This window comes from Leptidea sinapis, chromosome 21, assembly GCF_905404315.1.
Source record: "Leptidea sinapis chromosome 21, ilLepSina1.1, whole genome shotgun sequence".
NCBI lineage: Eukaryota > Metazoa > Arthropoda > Insecta > Lepidoptera > Pieridae > Leptidea > Leptidea sinapis.
In genome coordinates, this window is record NC_066285.1 from 6185503 (window position 1) to 6206775 (window position 21273).

Genomic DNA, 21273 nt, shown 5'->3' on the forward strand with positions numbered 1-21273 from the left:
TAAACAGATGTTACGGCAATTCGATCTACCAGTTTCATTGTTAATTACACTCCAAGTCGCTTTTATTTTATTATTACTGTTTTTAATTTTATCTGCAATGAAACATGTTTTCGCTTCATGACAAACTACTTTAAAGAGCTTGGAGTATTTTTTTACATATATTTTAAATTCTTCACTATTATTGTAATGTCTCTCATAATAAAGGTCATATAAGCGTTTACTACTTTTGTGGATACCCATTGTTGCCCAATCATTAAAACTATGTTTGTTGTTTACTGTCACCGTTACTGGAGTAAAAATCCTGTCAAATTCCTCACAGAAGGAATTGAAGACTAAGTTATAGTGAAAATTAGCAGTTTCACCACAGTGAAAAATGGTATCGTATTTACCAAATTATTTCTAAACCTCTCAAGACCTTTCGTCACCTTTTTTGGTCTGACATTGTCCAATCTTGTATTTACTTTTATAAGTTGCCCACTATGGTCGGACTGAAGATTATTAATTATGAGTTTACTAGTAATATTAACATCTGTAAAAATATTATCTAAACAGGTTGCTGTTGTAGAAGTGATTCTAGTAGGTTCCCAAAATACATTGAACAAATTAAAACTTTGAAATAAATTTTTAAGGCTAGTACAATTGGCCGAAGGTTCAAGCAAGTTTATATTAAAATCTCCACACACTATAATTGACTTGCTAGTTTTGCTAAATTTTGATAGTACCTCCTCCATTCTATGTTGGAATTGTTCATATGATGCAGTGGGGGGGCGGTATACACTTACAATAATAAATTGCTCTAGTTCTATACAAGCTATCTCAATTAGTTGTTCTATAGAGAGATTAACAATATCTCTTCTATTTTTACATTTTAATCTATTATTAATAATAATTAGGGAACCTCCATGTATTGCCCTACTTCTACAAAACGAACTGACTACTTTATGTTCTCTAAAACTAAACTGGAGCTGATGACTCTTACGCCAATGTTCTGTAATACATAATATATCTATATTACAGCAGCTCAAAAACAGTTCAATTTCTAATTCCTTACTTGAGATACCTTGTATATTCTGGTGAACAATATTTATGAACTTTATATTATGATTATCTATAGCAGTAACATTTATATTTGGTGAATGTTGCCTATTTTGTATGATATTGCAAGAGTTGTCCTCCCTTGTCAAATAACTTAATTTAAATTAATTGAAGAAAAATCTTCATTGTTATATTTTTGTACATTAGTACTAATACATTCCCCAATAGAGGCTTGTATGTCGATTATTTTACCATTTTGCCCAATAGAGGCATGTTTATTAAATAATACTACAGAGGAAGTAGTTTGTTGACTAAGACTATAAGCTACTAAAGTAGCCAGCTGTCGCTTAACTCTAAATGGTAGGTATAGGTCACCATTGGTTATTTTCAGTTTATAATTAATGAATTTATTTGTGTCAAATGAAATTAAATTTTCATTGTTGTGGAATGTCACATTATACAAAGTTGTATTTAATTTAAATATTTTTCTATTTTGCTCCTGTGTCAAATCTGAGGAGTATGGAAATGTACACATCATCACTTTAGATTTTGTGTTATTGGAAATATTAATTAATTTTTCTATATTTTTAATTAGGTCCTTATTTCTAATATTATGAGAGTTATTACCAAACATTATACCTATGATCGTTTTTTCTTTTAGATTTATTTTTGGTATGGAATTTATGAGGTTATTGAAAGTTATATTGGGTTTACATATATTTATCAAGTCACAATTCTTTGCAACTGCATTATTTAATAAAGGTCCAAAAGGTACAGAGATGACTAAGTACACTCCAACAATTCCTTGCTAGTATCTATCAATTAGAACATTATCAATTATTATTATCAAAAAATTTATCCTTAAACATACCTTACATCCAACAGTCTAAGTGATTTATTCATCTATTAAAAATCCATTTTATATCTTTGAATCTTTAGTTACAAGACCTATACTATATAAAATAGTACTAGTTAGTAGATAGGTAGGCGTGTTAATGTGGTGCCACCATTTCAAATATCAATTTATAAGGTCCCACAACACACATGTGATTCCTTGGTATAACAAGAGTATGGTCTGTGGTTGGCCCATCAATATATTATGCTGTTCATGTATGTGAACTGATTGCTCATGCCATGTAAGATAGCTGGCAAAAAACTATATAATATGGTGAAACACCTGAACCCCCATTCTTGTGGATTGTTTATATGTGACCACATATAAATCTTTTGATCAGTTTCATAATCCGTAAGTTTAATATAGCAGATGTTTTGAATTTTACAATAGCATGTAGAATTTTAAAATAATCAACCATTCAGAATAAAAAAAATGCAGCTAATTTATAATTCACATACCTAGGAGCATAGTGAATGGCTCTTCTACAGCATTCAATAGCTTTTGGTGCATTTCCTTTGATCCTCCAGTACAATGAAGCCAGGTTATAATGAAGCCATGAGGAAGTGTTACGTTTCAGGACCCCTGTGAGCCAATGACCCATCTGATCCACTGATGTTGTAAATGGTAAGAGGAATTCTAAGGATGGATATTCTGGTGCTATAGATATATTGTTTCTTTCGATCATACTCTGAAAATTAACAATTTAAATGCCACATAATACATTATTTTTTGTTACATTGTAGGATATGAAGAGGATCACTTTAGATAAATGTGTTTTTAAGACAGCTACTATTTCTATTAACTGTTCCACATAATTGAATATCCACATAAAAGAAACAGTTTGATCTATTCACTGGAGTATTCAATTTAATCAATACCATATACCAGTGTTAGGCTCCTTTGCACAGGATGCCGGCTAGATTAAGGCTACCACAATGGCGCCTATTTCTGCAGTGAGTAATTTGTAAACATTATTGTGTTTTGGTCTGACGGTTGCCGTAGGTAGAAATTACTGGGCAAATGAGACTTAACACACAATTCTAGTGCCACTCATAATTTTTGGGTTTTACAAGAATCCTGAGTGGCACTGTATTGTAATGGGCAGGGTATAGCAATTACCATCAGCTGAATGTCCTACATGTCTTGTCTCTAATTTTAATTTAAAAAAAAGACTACTTACATTTAAATGCTCAAATGCAAACATACTGAATGTAAGTGATGATATCTTTTTACAATCTGGTACTTCAGAACTTGCTCCAAAGTGTTTGGGTAGCAAAAAATCTTTTTCAGGTATGTTCTTTATAGTACCATCTTCCAGTGGTGTGTGATACCAATCTATCATGTTGAGGGGTCCAGCTCTCATGCAATTTTCATCTTTTCCAACATCAATACCTAAATCTGTATCTTTTTCAATTTCAGACCATAGATTATCAAGGAAGTCCTGCTTCTTTGAAAGCTCATTATACAAATTTTTTATCTCCTCCCAATGTGTATCTTGCTTTAAAAAAGATAGCAAGTCATAGGGTCGAGCTATTTCAAAAGGAGAATCAATCTGTTAACAAAAAATAAACATTTTAAGAATTAAATGAAAAATCATAACTTTACACCTTAGGTAAAATGGCAGACAGATCTTTTTAGTAGTCCACTCTGTCATTGAGCCAGAACATATCTTGAGGTAAGATTATACATGTTATAAAACCTGCTCTTACATGTCAACATTTTTGTGACTTTTCCTTTTGTAAACAAAGACTTTGAATCGTAAAAATAGCCTTTAATTTCTACGTATCTGCTAAGCCTGGGTATATCATAAACAGATATTTCAGATTCCTAAAAAATATCCCTGCCACTAATTACAACTGTAATTAATACAGCTTTTGTAAGTAGGTTGCTGTTGCACTTTAAGACAAACCATCTTTAATTTACATTACTCAATTTATCTTTAATGTACATTGAAAATCATAGTTTTGCTCTCAAACTATTTCAAGTATCTATCGCATTAAATAAATATTTGTGTTAAGCCAAACAGTACCTACCAGTAGTAACTTAGCATGTATAAATATAATAAACAGACATGAACGGTGTTGAAGTTAATTTTTAAGTTGTATTATGTAATTTAAGAATTTTTATAGAAGCAATATCACCAAGTATGAATTTTTCTAAGATAGATATAAATTAATGTATTCTTAGTTCTTACCCTTGGCTGAATTAGACCACTTTCAGTCACCATCCAGTGCGTAGTCGCACCAGCTTTTCTAGCATGACTAAATAAGAAAAAAAGCCATATAAAGGCAATTTGCATTGCTGCAAACAAATTTAAATTTTTTCGCACCATATTTAAGTCAAAAACACATTATTGTAATTGAAAATAATTTTCTAAAGCAAAATCACGACTGTTCCCACACAGTACATACATACACATTGCACACACGCATTGTGCAACAAACCACAGCAGACAGGTGACAGGTCACAGGGTACAGACCGTTGAGTTACAGAATACAGACCGTACAGACTACAGACTCTCAACCTTAGAATATTGGCACTAAGCTTTCAACTATCAACAAAGAGGATGTAAATACTTATACTATGCAATTAGAGACGGGACTGCCTCAGTAAAAATTGAAATTTAGTTTAGTATCAAAGCTGCAGTTATTTGACATAAGTTTGAAATAGTAATAATTACAATATCGCGATTGGCTACGATGTATAATCCGGTTTGGTAATAGTTTGAAAGTGAAGAGTTGCTTTCAAACGTAGTGGACCTCCTTTTTTTACAAGATTATAGACATCATCTGTCAATTACTGCACGTTTCATACAAATTACAATCGAGTTAATCGCTTTTTTCTTAGAGAGTTTCGCTAGGCTGACTATAAATATAACAAACTAAAAGTACTCTGCGGCAGTTGGCACAAACACAAACACAGTAACACACTGTAAGTATACTACTTCACAGTTCACTACACTATTCGTGAAATGAGAAATCGCTTCAACAAAGTCTTCGTTGCAGTTGATCGTAGTTCAAATATTCAATACTTTCGCAACGTCGCGAAGAACTCACATCTGATTAAGTAGTGATGTCACTTCATTGTAATATGCATTCAACCATATTATTAGTATGAACATATTTTAAGTAGAACTATAATGTTTTCCACCGCTGTATTCCACGATTACACCATATGCCACACACCTACCTACTAAAATATTATCATCCTCACCATGTGGATGAGTGCCGTTTCTTAACACTTTTGTTTTCAAGGAACTTTCTTCTATGAACGGTGTTTCTAGGACAATACAACATTTGTACCTTTAAGTGCGTAAAGTGACCTTGACTATGAATTTTTTTGGAAGTCTTGTAGTCTATCCCAAGATATTTTATACGTCCAGATAGAGCATCTTGCTTGTAGGCAACGCATGTACCTGTGTCACTTTTTTTGTCGTTTTAGTGCGTTGCTGAAAATAGAGGTTAATAGGTCGCGGCATTTTTTCGACGTGTTCACAGCTGTCACAGTCTATCTAGACGTATAAATTATCCAAGCATCTGAGATTTATATTTAATTGCTCTCAAGTCTTGCCTATATAAAACATATATATTTTAACAAGACTTACGAACACATGCATGAGAAATAATTAATATTTTCGACGTGACTCTGTGCGACTACCACCAAAGAGAATTTAACCACTACGTTAATCCACAGACTATATTATAAAATAAATCGAGCTGGAAGTATCGAGTAGCCGAGCACATATTGCACAGACTACTATGATGCTTACGCATACATATTGATACTATTTCGCTCTGCGTAGACAATTCTGTGATTCTAAAGTAAAACGCGTAACTCAAATTCTACGCAAAAAAAGTCGCATATTATAAGATAAACAAGATATAAATATTAACATAATATAACTATATACATAAGCAAGCATAAAGGTACCCAACGGATACCAACGCGCTAATGCGCAGGTCCAACCAACCCTATATACGTACAATGGTATTCAGTACTAAAATGTCCAACATAATATGTTTTTACACTCTTTTATCGAAATTGAATGTGCACACGTAACGCAATAAAGAAAATAAGTACCTACAACAGCCAGTAAAATTATTGATTAAAATCAATAAAAGCATAAATGCAATGACCACCTTTCAAGTGCTTCACAATGGCTTCATATTTCAAGCTGATCGATACGACTTACTGGACTAATAATAATCAGTTATATTATAAACTTATTAACCAAATGTAGAAAGTGGAGGTGAAAGATGATAAATGACAAACAGGAAGTGTCGACGCAAAGCTGTTTAATCGAACCCGCTGAAGACAGTAATGTAAATAGTAGTTCAATTGTAAGCGTGGAGTACAAGGTAATAAATATTTATTACCTATTTATTATATTTATTCTATTTTGTGATATAAAAAATATATAAATTATGGTTTAAAAAATAAATTAGGGCCTCGCATTAATTATTAAGGGCAGCAGGCCATGTTTTTTTTTTCAAATGTAAGAATAATCGTTCGGTACGGTTTATATAAATAATTATTTATCTATACTTACATGTAATACACAAAATTCTGTGTCTCGGTGTTTGTTACCAAATACATCCGAAACGGCTGAACCGATTTGTATGAAATTTATTGTGCATTTCGGGTAGGTCTGAGGCCTCAGCCTGGGAATCGGCCATCATCTATTTTTCATACCCCTAAATGATAAGGGTGACCCACTCCTAAATATATTTTTTTATATTTTTGACAATTTTTTTTATTTATATTTTGTTATGATTTAGCATTAAAAAATATGTACATACATCTTCAAATTTTCGCCCTTATACGATCTACAGCTATAGTGTATAACGATTTTTATATTATTCTGTTCCATCCACAATAATTTTAGTACGATATATTTGGTAGGTCTCAGAATCAGTTGCATCTATTTTTTATACCCCAAAAATTTTAATTAATGAATTTTTTTAATTACTTTATATGGCAATACAACGTTTGCAGAGTCAGCTAGTATTATTACACAATATAACAAATTGAAAACTGTATATTGAATATTTTTTCAAATAATACTTGCTGTTTCATTTACAATCAATTCCGCATTCAAAAAAATAATTAGTAGAAATTTCTGCTTGTCTGTTTGTCTATTGTCTGTACTCTGTATGTATGTAAAACGCCAAAAAGTAGGACTCCGTGTCACCTGACAAAACAGTGAAGCACCCACTTACACTAATATAAGCCGATCGGCCGCCATTATGAGATTTGCCATCGTCTGTGACAGATCAGTTTGCGTCGCAATAAAATATTTAAAAATGCCGTCGTGAGTTGTGAATAAGTATAGAAACGATACCATAAAAGTATTTGTGGCCATATATGATTATTTAAGGGAGAAAATAATGTGTAACTAGTATCCCCCGTAACCGCACACACATTAGCATAAAGGTGCTTCACTTGCTAATATCACGGCGCGGAGTCCTTCTTTTGTTACTCGTCCGTGGGTATATATAGTATTTTCTTTGATTGACGCGAGTGTTATACATTTAACTAAACTTAATACATTTAAATAAACTTTTAAAGGATTAAAACGCGTGTAATTGTAACGGTCTTACATTAGATGTTTGCGGACATTAATGGTTTTTGGCAAAATTTACTGACAGTGTCCTCTTGTTTTTTTTTCTTTTTTATTTTTTGGTACACTACACATACCAAAAAAGGAGAGGACACTGTCAGTAAATTTTGCCAAAAACCATCTGTGTACAGCAAATACCACCTCCGAGGAAATAAATGGCGCTAAATTTCATAATGACAACTATGACAAATACTATCTTTGACTCACTTCATCTGCAGCCTGAAAACGAGATCTGGAAAGGTCTTGAAACGTCGGGTTAACTAAAATAAAAATGTAACTTTTACGCAAACATCTAATGTAAAACCGTTACAATTACACGCGTTTTAATCCTTTAAAAGTGTTATTTTTAATTAGGTATATATGCTATATATTATCATGCTAGTAGCAGGGCTAGTATTTTTACTGCTTTACAACGTCGTCCGCGCGGACGACATCGCAGGCAGCAGCTAGTCTATTTAATATACATTAATTAGCTAATTAAGGTAGGATATAAGGTCGCGGACCATTATATATTAGGATTAAAAATTCGGTGTAGATTTGTTTTCTAGAGTTCTTATCAAAGACGAGTTGTCGTTCGTGTGATTATTTTCACTTAAACCTTTATTAAATTAATATTCACAAAATTATTTTGGTTTTTGACTATCACTTTGGATGCATGGATTCTTCTGTAGAAAGCTAAGATAAATACTTTTAAGCGGAATTAATTAATTATTTAGACCAACCGAAGAATAACGATAAAAGATTGCTCGAAAGGCAGCAGGCACTAAGGCTGAGATCTATAGAGCGTACTTTTTTTATTACAGTAAGGGATGAGACGAGCAGGACGTTCAGCTGGTTATGGATACGCCCTGCACAATACAATGCATGGCCGCTCAGGATTCTTGAGAAACCCAAAAATTCTGAGCGGCTCTACAATTGCGCTCGTCACCTTGAGACATAAGCTGTTAAGTCTCATTCCCAGTAATTTCACTAGCTACGGCGCCCTTCTGACTGCTTACATATAACTACTTCACGGCAGAAATAGGCGCCGTTGTAGTACGCATAATCTAGCCGGCATCCTGTGCAAAGGAGTCTCCCACTGGTAAACTGGTACTTAGAGTTAAATCAGACTCTACGTACTTAAAACTCCGAGTGATAAAACGCGAAATTGCATTGTCTTCGCTTAACCTCAACATATCTAAATACAACTATCAAATGACTATAAAAACGATATAAAATATTATGCTAAGCTTACACTCAGCTAATTTTGACGTAAGTAAAGTCTAAGCAAAGTCTAAGTATGCTCTATAAATCTCGGCCAAAACTCTTAAAATTTTATTATTATACTAGCTGAGCCAGCAAAGTTTGTATTGCCATATAGGTAAAGTAATAAAAAAATACAATAATTAAAATTTTTGGGATATAAAAATAGATGACAACCGATTCTCACACCTACCAAATATATCGTAAATAAAATGTATCATACTACAATAATCATTATTTTCGATTGCCATCTTGCAACTCTATTGCGTATCTGTAGATGGAATAGAATAATATTAAACTCGCCATACAAAAATAGGTGTTCATCGTAGACGGGTGAAAATTTGAAGTTGTATGTACTTTTTATGCTGAATCATGAAAAATTAAAAATAAAAAAATTGACAAAAAAATAGAAATAATATTTAGGGTTGAGTGACCCTTATCATTTAGGGGTATGAAAAATAGATGTTGGCCTATTCTCAGACCTACCTGACATACACACAATTGTTCAAACAAATCGGTTCAGCCGTTTCCGAGGAGTTTGGTAACAAGCACCGGGACACGAGACTTTTATATGTAAGATATTCTTTATAATCAATTTAATAATACTTTATCTTATTTTTCATTTGGTCTTTGGTAGGGTGTCTTGTGGACATGTGCGCTCAGGAGAATGTGTTTAACTGCTCTGTGGCTTCCGCTAGGTGCATTAATATTTTGCTACGTAACCGCAACGATGTTCCAGTCAGATGACATTCATGAAACACACTGTAGGGTAAGATATTGTTATTATTACCATAGACTTTGAATATATAAACGTATAGACGACCTGACAGCCGGATAATAATAATAAAAATCAAACATTATTTGGACGTAGTTCCTGAAAAACGTTCCAAACCACATAACATTTTAAGGAATTCGTGTTAATTTTTAATTCATGTTTTTTAATAAATATTAGTCTATTCCATACATGTGGGTTGGGCTACAAAGTCATGGTGGCATTTAAAGAGTGACAGTAGGGCTGCCATTATTTGTCAGTCCGTTAATGATGAATCACGTGACTAGTTTTGTGTTCTTTACTCAATTTCGACATGATTGTTATTTGGGACAATTTTCTGGAATTACGTCCATTTCAGGCATAAAATCCCATATCACAATATTTAGTAGTAACAATAAATAGAATAGTATACTATTAAGTAAAATATATTCATAAGCTTATAGCAGTCAAAAAACATCGACATCTATTTGCGATTTTTTGGCATGATGCACGCAAGTTCAATGCTCGAAAATGGAGCAGTTTATAAGCCCGGACAACGATGAAATAATAGTATTCCAACGCTCGCAACCTGTTCCAGATTTTATTTTAATGAAAATAAGGGATGAGCAGGACGTCAAATAATGGTTGATACGCCCTGCCCATTACAATGCATCGCTGCTCAGGATTATTGAAAAACCCCAAAATTCTGAGCGGCACTACAACTGCGCTCGTCACCTTGAGACATAAGATGTTAAGTCTCATTTGCCCAGTAATTTAATTTCACTAACTACGGCGCCCTACAGACCGAAACACAGTAATGCTTATAAATTACTGCTTCATGGCAGAAATAGGCGCCGTTGTGGTACCCATAATCTAGCCGGCATCCTGTGCAAAGAAGCCTCCACTGGTGAATCCCACAACACGAGATCTGATGAATGAAGTCGGATATGTGGGACGCGTTACAGTAACGTTGCAGCTTCATCAGGACACGATATGCGTCATTATATTGTATCCGGATAACGCTCATTGTCCTTTGAGTGTACCGTACCCAGAGCTGACACGCGTACCTATAAGAATAATGCATTATCACTTTTAATTTGTCAATGTGTGGTATAGCTAAAGGTTTAACATTTACAATACACAGCAGCTAATGCCAAAAGTGGTTAACTGCTTACGACATGCCAATAAAAATCGGTTACAGTCACAATAGTCTCGCTTCCCTTACTATCTTGCTATATCCCCGTTATAGACATTCTTCTTTCATGCACGACGACCTGTGTAGCCGAGTGGTTAGCGATCCTAGCTACTAAGCTAGAGGTCCCAGGTTCGAATCCCGGTAGGTGCAAGCATTTATATGATGAATATGGATGTTTGTTTCCGAGTCATGTATTTATGTATGTTTATATGTATTTATGTATGTTTATATGTATTTATGTATGTTTATATGTATTTATGTATGTTTAAGTAAGTATATTGTATTAAATATATCGTTGTCTTGCAACCCATAACACAGGCTATAATATGCTTAATTTGGGGCAAGATAATTTCTGTAAAAAGTGTGTGTGTCAATATTATGCATGCTTCGTTTGTCTATGCGTTAGTCTATTTTAAGTGAATGATTATTAATTAGATAATTTATACGCCTAGGTAGAGTCTCCTGCTGTTAGACAACCGATAAAGGCAGGCCAGGAATATTAGTTTAGTGTGCTACGTTTTACACTCGCGATTTGTATGACATTTTGTGGTAGTGTGCGTGAATTGCTCAAAATAGAGGTTAGTTCTTAATTAAATTTTTTTCGACGTTTTCACAGCTATCATAGTCTATCTAGACGTATAAATGATATAAGGATTATTACTTTCCTTCAATTATTAGCCCATAGTCAATAAACACGTGCTGATAATTATTGAACTGATTTTAGAAGTTAATTATTACTTTAAATTAACATTATTTTTGTTTTAATTTCGCTTATTTTCCAATTCAGGTATCAATGATGCTTTATCATAAAAATATATTTAAAAGAAAACTAGCTAAACACGGCCAAACTTGGCTCTGACTTAGGGTGAGATCTACAGAGGGTACTGAGACCTCACACAGACTTTACTTACATAAAACTTAGTTGAGTATGATAAAACGCGAACATGACTTTTGTATTACGCTGTCTTAGCAAAGCTCAGCACAGTTTCAGATGTCAAATAATATAATATAATAAAAACGAAATCAAAGATTATGCTAAGCTTACACCTAGCTAAGATATTGTAGATATTGTATTTTCTATAATTGGTCCAATTAAAACATGTAACAAACTCTTAAGATAAATATATTACAGCTCAAAAACTATAAGTTAAGTTTTGAATGACTGGATCACTTGTAGTTGCGTAGAGACGTCGCTTCATTGTTTGTTTTCTACCGCATTTATCACGGGGAGTGTTCCAAAGAGCTGTTTCACCTGATTCCTGCCGCCGAATTCCACCTTCGCACGATACGCGACAAATTATGATATCATCCCTACCATCTGGATGTGTGGCGGTCCTCCACAGTGCGGTTCTACGTACTACAAAGCTGTGGAATGAGCTTCCTTGTGCGGTGTTTCCGGGACGATACGACATGGGTACCTTCAAAAGAAAGCGCACCCCTTCCTTAAGCGCTCCTGTGATTCCTCTGGTATTGATAGGTAACATACGAGTTAGGTAACTACATCATCATAAATTGTTTCTGAAAATTCTTCCAGGTTTACAACGTAGTGCCATCAATAAGTGCAATTACCGGGATAAGTCCACAACGTTACGTGTGGAGGATTTGCATCGCCTATCACCTAGGACCAAGACTTTTGATAGGATCTCTCTACTATAATTATCATAAGGAACGCACATTGCAGATAAAGGATGGCGAGGTAAAATTAGAATATCAAATCTCAACTATTAGTATGTGTTGGTGGAAAATCGGAATGAAGATTAAGTATATTTCTTGAGAAAGATAACAGTTTATCCCATATCCCTATAAAATGATTATCTTTATAAATAAAATGATAGAGAGTTTTATTTGTAGGCGCATCACGGAAAATGTATAGTATTAATATATCAATTAAATATTCTAAGTTCTATTCCTTGGACTAAAAAAAAATAGTGCGATATCATCATTAAATACAAAGTTTTAAAAAACAAAATTTTTTATATGTAGGTACCGCTTTGTGGTGAATAACGAGTTTTTCAGCTATTTCGTACCTAATATGGCGATCTTGCTGCACTTTTTCAAAAATGGTATATATTTTATCCGTATCAGGGCGACCAGATTTTGCATTTTAAATATCAAAATTCATTGACTGGAAACGCTTTCAACCATGCCTTTGCTACTTCTAACTCACTTTTTACGCGACTTACATTTTCCTTTTTCGTAATGAGATTTTAAAATATATCGAAACTCTTAATTAGATTCACTTGTCTTGACAGAAATAAAAATAATATATCTTCAATAAAAAAATTAAGTACTACATATTTCTTTTTAAAATTTTACATTTTTAATGTCATCAAAACCAGCCAGATACACATAGTACAGCCAAAGAGATTTTATTACTAGTTTATGCTATGCCTTAAAAGTTTTGATATGAATTAGTTTTATTCAACTAATAATAACACAAATCTTATTTCAGGTTCGCAAGTTGGCTACAAAATTAGGAGAAGCTTGTTATTGGTTAAATTTTATCGAGTTATTCGCTCTAAGTGGAGTTACTTACGTTTCAAATAGAGAAAATTACTGTAAGTATTAAAAATATTCATATTCATTATCATCATGACTACCTCCCTTGACCCTCGACTAAATCTTGATAGCTTCCTTTTTGTCGCGCCGACTTCTCATGGGAAAGTAGGCTTCTCATATGAGAACCATTTAACTTTTAACAAAACAAGACAACATTTAAAAGTCAAAATTATGTCTAAATAAAATATTATCACTTACTTTTTTAGATACATTTAGTAGGTAAATTGCAAGACAATTTATATAATAACAATTCAAAAGTGCTTGAACTAAACCAACTTCAATAATCTGAATTTGAACATTTAGTTTTGTTCATTCGGAAAACTGCTGAGACTAGTTGGACTAGAAAACCAACAATTGTTTTCTATAAATTGAAAATTGTGATATAAATAACAGATAAACTTTTCGAATAGGATTTCAAAAATTTAAAATAATGAGATGCATTGCAGAGAAATATTGCAGTTTTAATTATGTAAGTGCTGGCCCATTGCCAGTTGTGATTAGTGTTGCTATTTGAGTATGATTTCAGTGAATGGGGTGATATTTTCTTCCCCTCACCTGAATACGAGCGCCAAAAACGTAAAGACAATAACCCTGACCTGCATACACAGAGAATTAGGTTAAATTTTCTGTGCCTACATATGGGACCCACAAACCTTAAATCGAGTTAAACTCACAAATTCGGTGGAATTTCAAAATACTAATAAATTAACCATAGATAATTTATACGTCTAGATAGAGTCTCTGGCTGTCAGACAACGATATAAAAACAGGCCAGGAATATTAGTTTAGTGTGCGTGACAAGCTACGTCTTACACTCGCGATTTGTAGGACACTTTGTGTTAGTGTGCGTGAATTGCTCAAAATAGAGGGTAGTTCTAAATTTTTTTCGACGTTTTCACAGCTGTCATACTCTATCTAGACGTATAAATTGTCTAAGAATCTAACATTACATGGAAAAATATAATTAATTAGGTCTATTTCTTACCCAGTAAAGTAGGTCGTTAAAATTATCTAATTCATAAGAAACGTTTATTGCATGTTCATAAGGTTTTAAGCATGTTGTCTGTATTTTGCATATTTCAATAATTGTTCGGTTTCGGCGCGAATGGCAGTCTCACTAACTGGGTAAAAACGAGGTACTAGCGGTTATATTTAAAACGAGTAGCTGTAGCCTCATGGAAATTGAAGACCGAAAAAGACGTACATGTCTAATCGACTTGGAAACACTGCCCATGGAAGTTTGGTGTACATGGAAGCAAGAAGCAATGCTTCAAGCCGGTCCATATGGTTGACTAGGTATTGCTCAACTCTGTTCTGGTACAACCCAGCATCAGCTCGATTATATTTCAACTATTTGACCGTGTGTAGAGCTGCTTGAATCGTTGATGACCCAATACTCTGTGAACGACTTGATCGTTTGACGTAGCATAGAGACGTCGCTTAATTTTGTGTCTTCGCGCGGGGATAGTTCCAGAGAACTATATTACTTGATGATTTCAACCGCTGAAATCTAATAACGCACCACACGCCACATACTTCAATATATCTTTGTCACTATTCAAATGTATTTCTCAACAGTAAGGTTTTTAGGGAACTCTCTTCCACGTACAAATACTATGGAATGAAATTCCTTGCGCGATTTTTCCAATACGGTACGACATGGATACTTTCAGGAAAAGCACATACGTCCACCTAAAAGGCCGGTAGCACTGCTGTTCTTCCTTTAGTGTTGCCATATACCATACATATATTCCGTAAAATAAAAACTGCTTTAAGGAAGAACGCCATACATCCAGATTTTATTATTTTATTACGCGGATGCTGTTCAAGTTTGTGGTGTTTGGCTGTGGTATTTGATGCAAATGAAGTTCGGAATACTCCGGAATAAATACGGTAGAGATTCGTAATGAAGTCAATATTTACCCAACCGTAAGGGAGGAAACGGTTCACAGAATTTCTGAAAGTTCAGTCAGATCTTTCTTGTACGCGGTCCTTTGGATTACTTAGATGACAATATTCTGTTTGTTTGATTACAGTTGTTCACGAGAAGATTTTCATAATATTTATGATAGCTGCGTTGCTACACATGCTGTGCCGGGCCCGAGTGGGCTGTATCGCAACTGACGTCGTAGAACCAGTAGCCACAAACAAACTGGTCTGGGTGTTATTCTACGTTGCCATTACTGCAACTGTAGGTCTTATTATCTCTTTCCTTAGGCATCGATTGCTCTGCAGACCTCTAGGTAAGAAATTTTACTTGAATTTCAAACCAACCTATTGTTTCCTAGATTAAATCCAGGAGTGCACGTGGGAGTCTAATATTACTAGAACTGCAATGAGAAATATTGAAAGCATCATCTACGATCAAGTCCTCTGCGATAGGAATATTCTGATTATCTATGTCCCGAAGTGTGTTCAGAGGATTGCATAGAATCAGCTGCCGAAATATACCATTACAAATGCGAAGTTCCACGATAAAGTCTTTTCAAATTAGACTGGTACGGTATTACCAAATCGATACGCCTTAGAATAGAGACCTTTAAGCTTAAAGCAGTCCTTTCCTCTCTTTTGAGAAGTTATTGCTCTAAATTTCGCTCGTCTGGCATAGCACATCTTAGACATGGTATTGCAGATGTCCAGTCTACTGGAAAAAATGATATATTTACCTTCAAAAAAGCGCGTACACACTGCAAGAAAGAAGAGAAGGATAGGTAATCGCTAATTCTTACGCTAGTTTGGTGCAAAATAAGGTACGATACAAGCAGGACGTTCAGCTGATGGTATTGATACGCCTCATTACAGTGAAGTGCCGCTCAGGATCCTTTAAAACCCCAAAAATTCTGAGCGGCATAACATGTTAAGTCTCATTTTCCCAGTAATTTCACTAGCTACGGCGCCCTTCTGACCGAAACACAATAATGTCTAACACTACTGCTTCGCGGCAGAAATAGGCGCCGTTGTCGTACCCATAATCTAGCCGGTATCCTGTGCTAAGGAGCCTCCCACTGGTACAGTTTGTCCTCCTGCTATAAAAAAATATATCCATAAGGAGCCGTACTCACCTAATTATCACCACTTGAACAGCATGATTCCAAGTCTGACATACTTTGCTTTAACCTAAATGTGTTTTTTTTTCAGCTTTCACCTGGTTCTCGGTTTGCGAGTACATTCTGGCAACAACAAACATGGCCTTCCATGCTCTAATAGTACGTGACCTTCCATTGCACCAGGTTGTAGTGACCAGCTCCGAACGTCATAAAGCCAACTAATTTTATATGTTATGTTTGGTATTATTTCTCCAGTATTTTGTACACCTCAATAAATAAATGAAGGGTAGAGTAAATGTATGAAGCATAATGTATGGTAGTAAAGTCAAAGTTACTTTATTCCATTCATAGGCGATATTATGTGTATGATTCATTTTACGTATCAAAACTAACTTTTAATATACTTTATAACGATTACTAAGATGCGAGTGTGTGTGTACAATATTAATTATAGGTTTCGAATTCGTTTTACGAATATAATACAACTTTTAACTTTAAGGATTGATCTCCCCTGCGCTCCAACTAGATACCGCATGCTTTGTCGCAAAGTGCGGCAAATAATACAAGCGTCCAAGTGGGCGTACTTAAGCCAGTCTCGACGACGACATGGGTACCTTTAAAAAAGCGCATTGGTAGTTAGTTAGGATATCATCCCCACCATTAGGATCCGTTCCAACCAGCGGTCCTCTACAGTGCGGTTTTCAAGAAACTTTCTTCCACGTACTAGAATGTTGTGGAATGAACTTCCTTGTGCGGTGTTTCCGGGACGATACGACATAGGTCCCTTAAAAAAAAGCGCGAACACCTTCCTTAAAACCCGGCAACGCTGCTGTGATTCCTCTGGAGTTGCAAGAGAATGTGGGCGGCGGTGATCACTTAACATCAGGTGACCCATACGCTCGTTTGTCCCCCTTTAACATAAAAAAAGTCTCAAACAATGTGTGACGTTGACGTGCCACATGTTCTGTTAAACTTTGCTTATAATTGAAACTAAAATTGGGTACTAAAACTTTGTAGAAATAATACTACAAGAAATAAGAAAGACACTGGAATCACATATCATCAATAAGTATTTTGTACCTATTTTAGTAATTTCAATGTAAAATAACACGAAGCGTATGTTACAAAATTTGAAAGATGACATCGAGTGTCAAGATGCCACGCACACAAGCATCTAATAGTTGCCGTAATAAAAAAGCTATTGTTCTTAGGTAGGGCGGTATCTAGTTGGAGCGCAGCGGAAAGGAATCTTGAGTCTAGGTTTAAGGTATAAAATTTTATATGAACATAAGTCGTAGAGAAATTATGTAATATAATTATGATATTTTTAATTATTAATGATTTTTTTTTTGGTTTGAACAGAAATAGGAACAAACCTGCGCATAAAATAAGTTCACCCGATTCGCTACCCTATTTAATATGTTTTGCTTAGGATTTTTGTTAGCCACTACTCTATTCACATTTCATGTACGGCTTTTTAATTTTACCCTCCGTAGTACGAAAAAGATGAGTGATGAGTTTTAGCTTAGCTAATTTATACGTCTAGATAGATTCTCTTGCTGTAAGACAACCGCTAAAACAGGCCAGGAATATTAGTTTAGTGTGCGTGAATTTCTCAAAATGGATTTTTTTTGATGAAAATAAGGTAAGAGACGAGCAGGACGTTCTACTGATCGTAATTAATACGCCCTGCCCATTAGAATGCAGTGCCGCTCAAGATAATTTAAAAAACCAAAAATGTTGAGCGGTACTTCAACTGCGCTCGTCGCCTTGAGACATAAGATGTCAAGTCCCGTTTGGCCTGTAATTTCACAAGCTACGGCGCCCTTCCGACCGAAACATAATAATGCTTACACATAACTGCTTCACGGCAGAAATAGGCACCGTTGTGGTACCCATAATCTAGCGGACATCCGGTGCAAAGGAGCCTCCCACTAGTTAGTTTGATGTTTTCACAGCCGTCATAGTCTGTCTAGACGTATAAATGATCCAAGAGTTTTAGGTTTAAAGATGTACATATTTTATCCTAGGCTTCTTGTGAAGTAGAACACAATATATTACAATATATTGTGTGTATTAATAGTTTCATATTTGTATCTTTTATTGGGAGTCGGGATCTGTCACCTATTCGGTAGGATACGAAACTTAGTAGACCCTTTGTACAAATCCCAAAAAGGAACGCGTCCTTGATGGCTTAGGGCGACATCTATGAACAATATCAAACATTATTCGATTACAAACCTTAACACCCTTCCTAAGATAAATTACATAAAGGATTTATTTATTTTTAATATTTAAGGCATTAGCTGTAGTTTATGTTAGTTTTCTTATGATGTGATTGACCTATTTGACATCATGTTGGCAAATTTTTTTTTTCTTTTTACTTAATTCACTTGCATCTTGACATAGAAGCGACGAAGTAGTGATAAAATGATACTTCCCTGTTTGTTATTGTAAATATTACTTTATATTTGTAATATATTTTGTAATTCATAACAGCTTTTTAGCATCGCACAAATATTTGTAATTTGACACACAATATTATGAGAGTATTATTAGTATGTAAGTGATAATGTTGGGAAAAATATTGTAAAACACTGTACGGTTGATATCGAGATATTATATTTTTAGGACTTTATGTCCAAATAGCTCAGTATGAATGTAGGTACCTAATCGGTTCTTCTGTTTAAGATATTCGTTTTGAATTTTTAAATTACGTAAATGCATTAAGCGAAGTTTTTTTGCATACTTATGCCACAGAGTAGTGATGGATACCTACGTACGTATTAACTTATAGTTATTTAAATACTTATTTCAATTTAAGTAATGGTAAGTTTACTTTTTTTATGTTACAAACCTTAGATAATTTATGCGTGTAGATAGTGTCTCTTGCTGTTAGACAACCGATGGAAACAGGCCAGGTTTATTACTTTAGTGTGCGTGACAAGCTACGTCTCACACTCGCGATTTGTATGCCACTTTATGTTAGTATGCTTGCATGGCGCAGAGTAGAGGTTAACTATCAACCTCAATTATTTCGACGTTTTCACAGCTGTTACAGTCTATCTAGACGTACCTATCAATATTTTTTTTACTTTGGTTTCCATTTCGCTAAAAGCATCTATGGCATATATATATATACCTAAGCATCACCTATATAATTGTTTTTCCAATGTCAATTAAGTGAAGATGTACCTAAATAGTAAATACTACGTAAATAAAATATCAATATTATTCATGCTTCTATAGTTACTTTGTGTATTTCTGCGGTCATGAATTTGTATCTAATATACCTATGCGAGTATTTGAGGCAAATTTATATAAACGACTATAAAATCAACTATTATAAATTTTATTAACATTCACGTATTTTATAAAATACTCAACTATATAATAAAAATCACCACCGCATATTTTTAATAACTCTCTTTCCGTTTAATATGGAAATAACAAAACTAATATTGTGAAAATATATATTAATCCAGTGTAATTTAGACACTAGTACAAAATAATGTTTTTTACATTTCTGTCGCTGTGTATGTAGATAGTAAACACTCCCTCTCATAATTTTCTCCTAATTCCCAATGAAGTTATTACAACTTCAAAAAATTTATCACTGCCATCAAACAGATCACTATTTATTAAATAATCCCCTAGGTACGTAAATTACTTTCGAGATATTTTTAACCGACTTCAAAAAGGAGGAGGTTCTCAATTCAATTGTTTTTTTTTATTTATTATTTTATTTAGGTATGTACACCGATAACTCGGAGATTTATGATCCGTTTTACGTAATTCTTCTTTAGTTCGATGCGGAATAGATGCCATTTGGTCCCATAAAAATTGTATATAGTCTGGCCCAGTAGTTTTCAATTTTATGAATATTTTTTATGAAAAATTTTGTCTACCTGGATGAAATTCTTATGGCTTATAATATTTACTGTTCAGTGTTATTATTGGAAAGTTATTAGAAATGACAAGGCACGGATGAGACTTTAGATATAATATCAGAACACATTTGGAGAAATTTAGGCTATATGTGCTGACCGTACACATCTACGGACAAATGCAAAAACGTCTCCATAATAATATACTTGTACTACTGGGCCAAATACATTATAGAGCGCTGTACTAGGTAGATTGAATAATACTTAATTGACACCTTTTTTTAAAATCATAATTCCATTGTTTTGCAAATAATATTTTATTATAGTGCACAAATAGGTACGATTTTTCGTAGATAGGTAAATCCTTATGTAAAACATAGAATTTATCGAAATTAGAACGATTTGGCCAAATTATATTGTATAAATATATAACCTACATTATTTACATGAGATTCTTTCCTATTTATATAAATCTTGTAAACCATGATGAGTCCCTAAATGTATTAGAATAATAATGAAAATTATTAATAATACCTATATTTTTAATAATTACTACCTAAATATTTACCACAACTCGCAAGCCGTACCTAAGTGATTTCTTGTACTTATCACAATAACGAGAAAAACTATAGGTATAGTGTAGGTACACGATTTGAATTTTAAATATCAAGTATGTCAAGTGATAATTTGATTAATTATTATATTGAGTACTTAGATGATTGTGTAGGCCAAAGATACCTAGGTAGTACCTACCTACTTGTCGCTGGTGTTTTAGGTAGTATTTCTGTGAATATTAGGTAATTAGGTACTTATGATACAATAATTATTGTAGGTAGCTAATTTAAACAGATCAAAGTACCTATGCTGTACGTGTGTAAGTGATACCCAATAAGAGCCCAGTAGTGAAAGAAATTTATAAACTTAATTTAGTTAGCATTTCCTTATTTTAGCAAGAGTAATTATTCGCTATTGAAATAAAATATACGTTAAAGTTATATCTGTAGTCTTATTTAAAAAAAACCTGAAAATCTGAATTTGTTTT

The 21273-nt window shown here is 33.9% G+C and overlaps 2 protein-coding genes across 4 annotated transcripts in view; one reads left to right on the forward strand and one right to left on the reverse strand.

The window, feature by feature from the left end:
- Positions 1-4414, reverse strand: part of LOC126970697 (tetratricopeptide repeat protein 17) — a 47928-nt gene extending 43514 nt beyond the window's left edge. Inside the window, exons 1-3 of one of the 3 annotated variants that reach the window (XM_050816787.1) lie at positions 4125-4393; positions 3111-3482; positions 2389-2618 (exon numbers count right to left, since the gene is read on the reverse strand). In XM_050816787.1, the coding sequence (XP_050672744.1) occupies positions 2389-2618; positions 3111-3482; positions 4125-4262 (740 nt within the window). In that variant the 5' untranslated portion in view covers positions 4263-4393. Of the gene's footprint in view, positions 1-2388; positions 2619-3110; positions 3483-4124 lie in introns of all 3 variants that reach the window. The other 2 variants (XM_050816789.1, XM_050816790.1) reach the window with 2 other exon arrangements.
- Positions 4415-5923: 1509 nt separating this feature from the next.
- Positions 5924-21228, forward strand: LOC126970440 (post-GPI attachment to proteins factor 2-like). Its single transcript, XM_050816321.1, has 6 exons — positions 5924-6288; positions 9430-9561; positions 12273-12434; positions 13191-13296; positions 15334-15540; positions 16436-21228. The coding sequence occupies exons 1-6, from the start codon at positions 6187-6189 to the stop codon at positions 16564-16566; spliced, it is 840 nt and encodes a 279-aa protein (XP_050672278.1). The 5' UTR covers positions 5924-6186; the 3' UTR covers positions 16567-21228.
- Positions 21229-21273: the final 45 nt, after the last annotated feature.

Coding starts and splice junctions, on each gene's coding strand:
- LOC126970440 (XM_050816321.1), top strand. CDS start 6,187: ATGATAAATGACAAACAGGAAGTGTCGACGCAAAGCTGTTTAATCGAA. Junction 9,562..12,272: donor TTCATGAAACACACTGTAGG/GTAAGATATTGT, acceptor AAATTCTTCCAG/GTTTACAACGTAGTGCCATC. Junction 12,435..13,190: donor TGCAGATAAAGGATGGCGAG/GTAAAATTAGAA, acceptor ATCTTATTTCAG/GTTCGCAAGTTGGCTACAAA.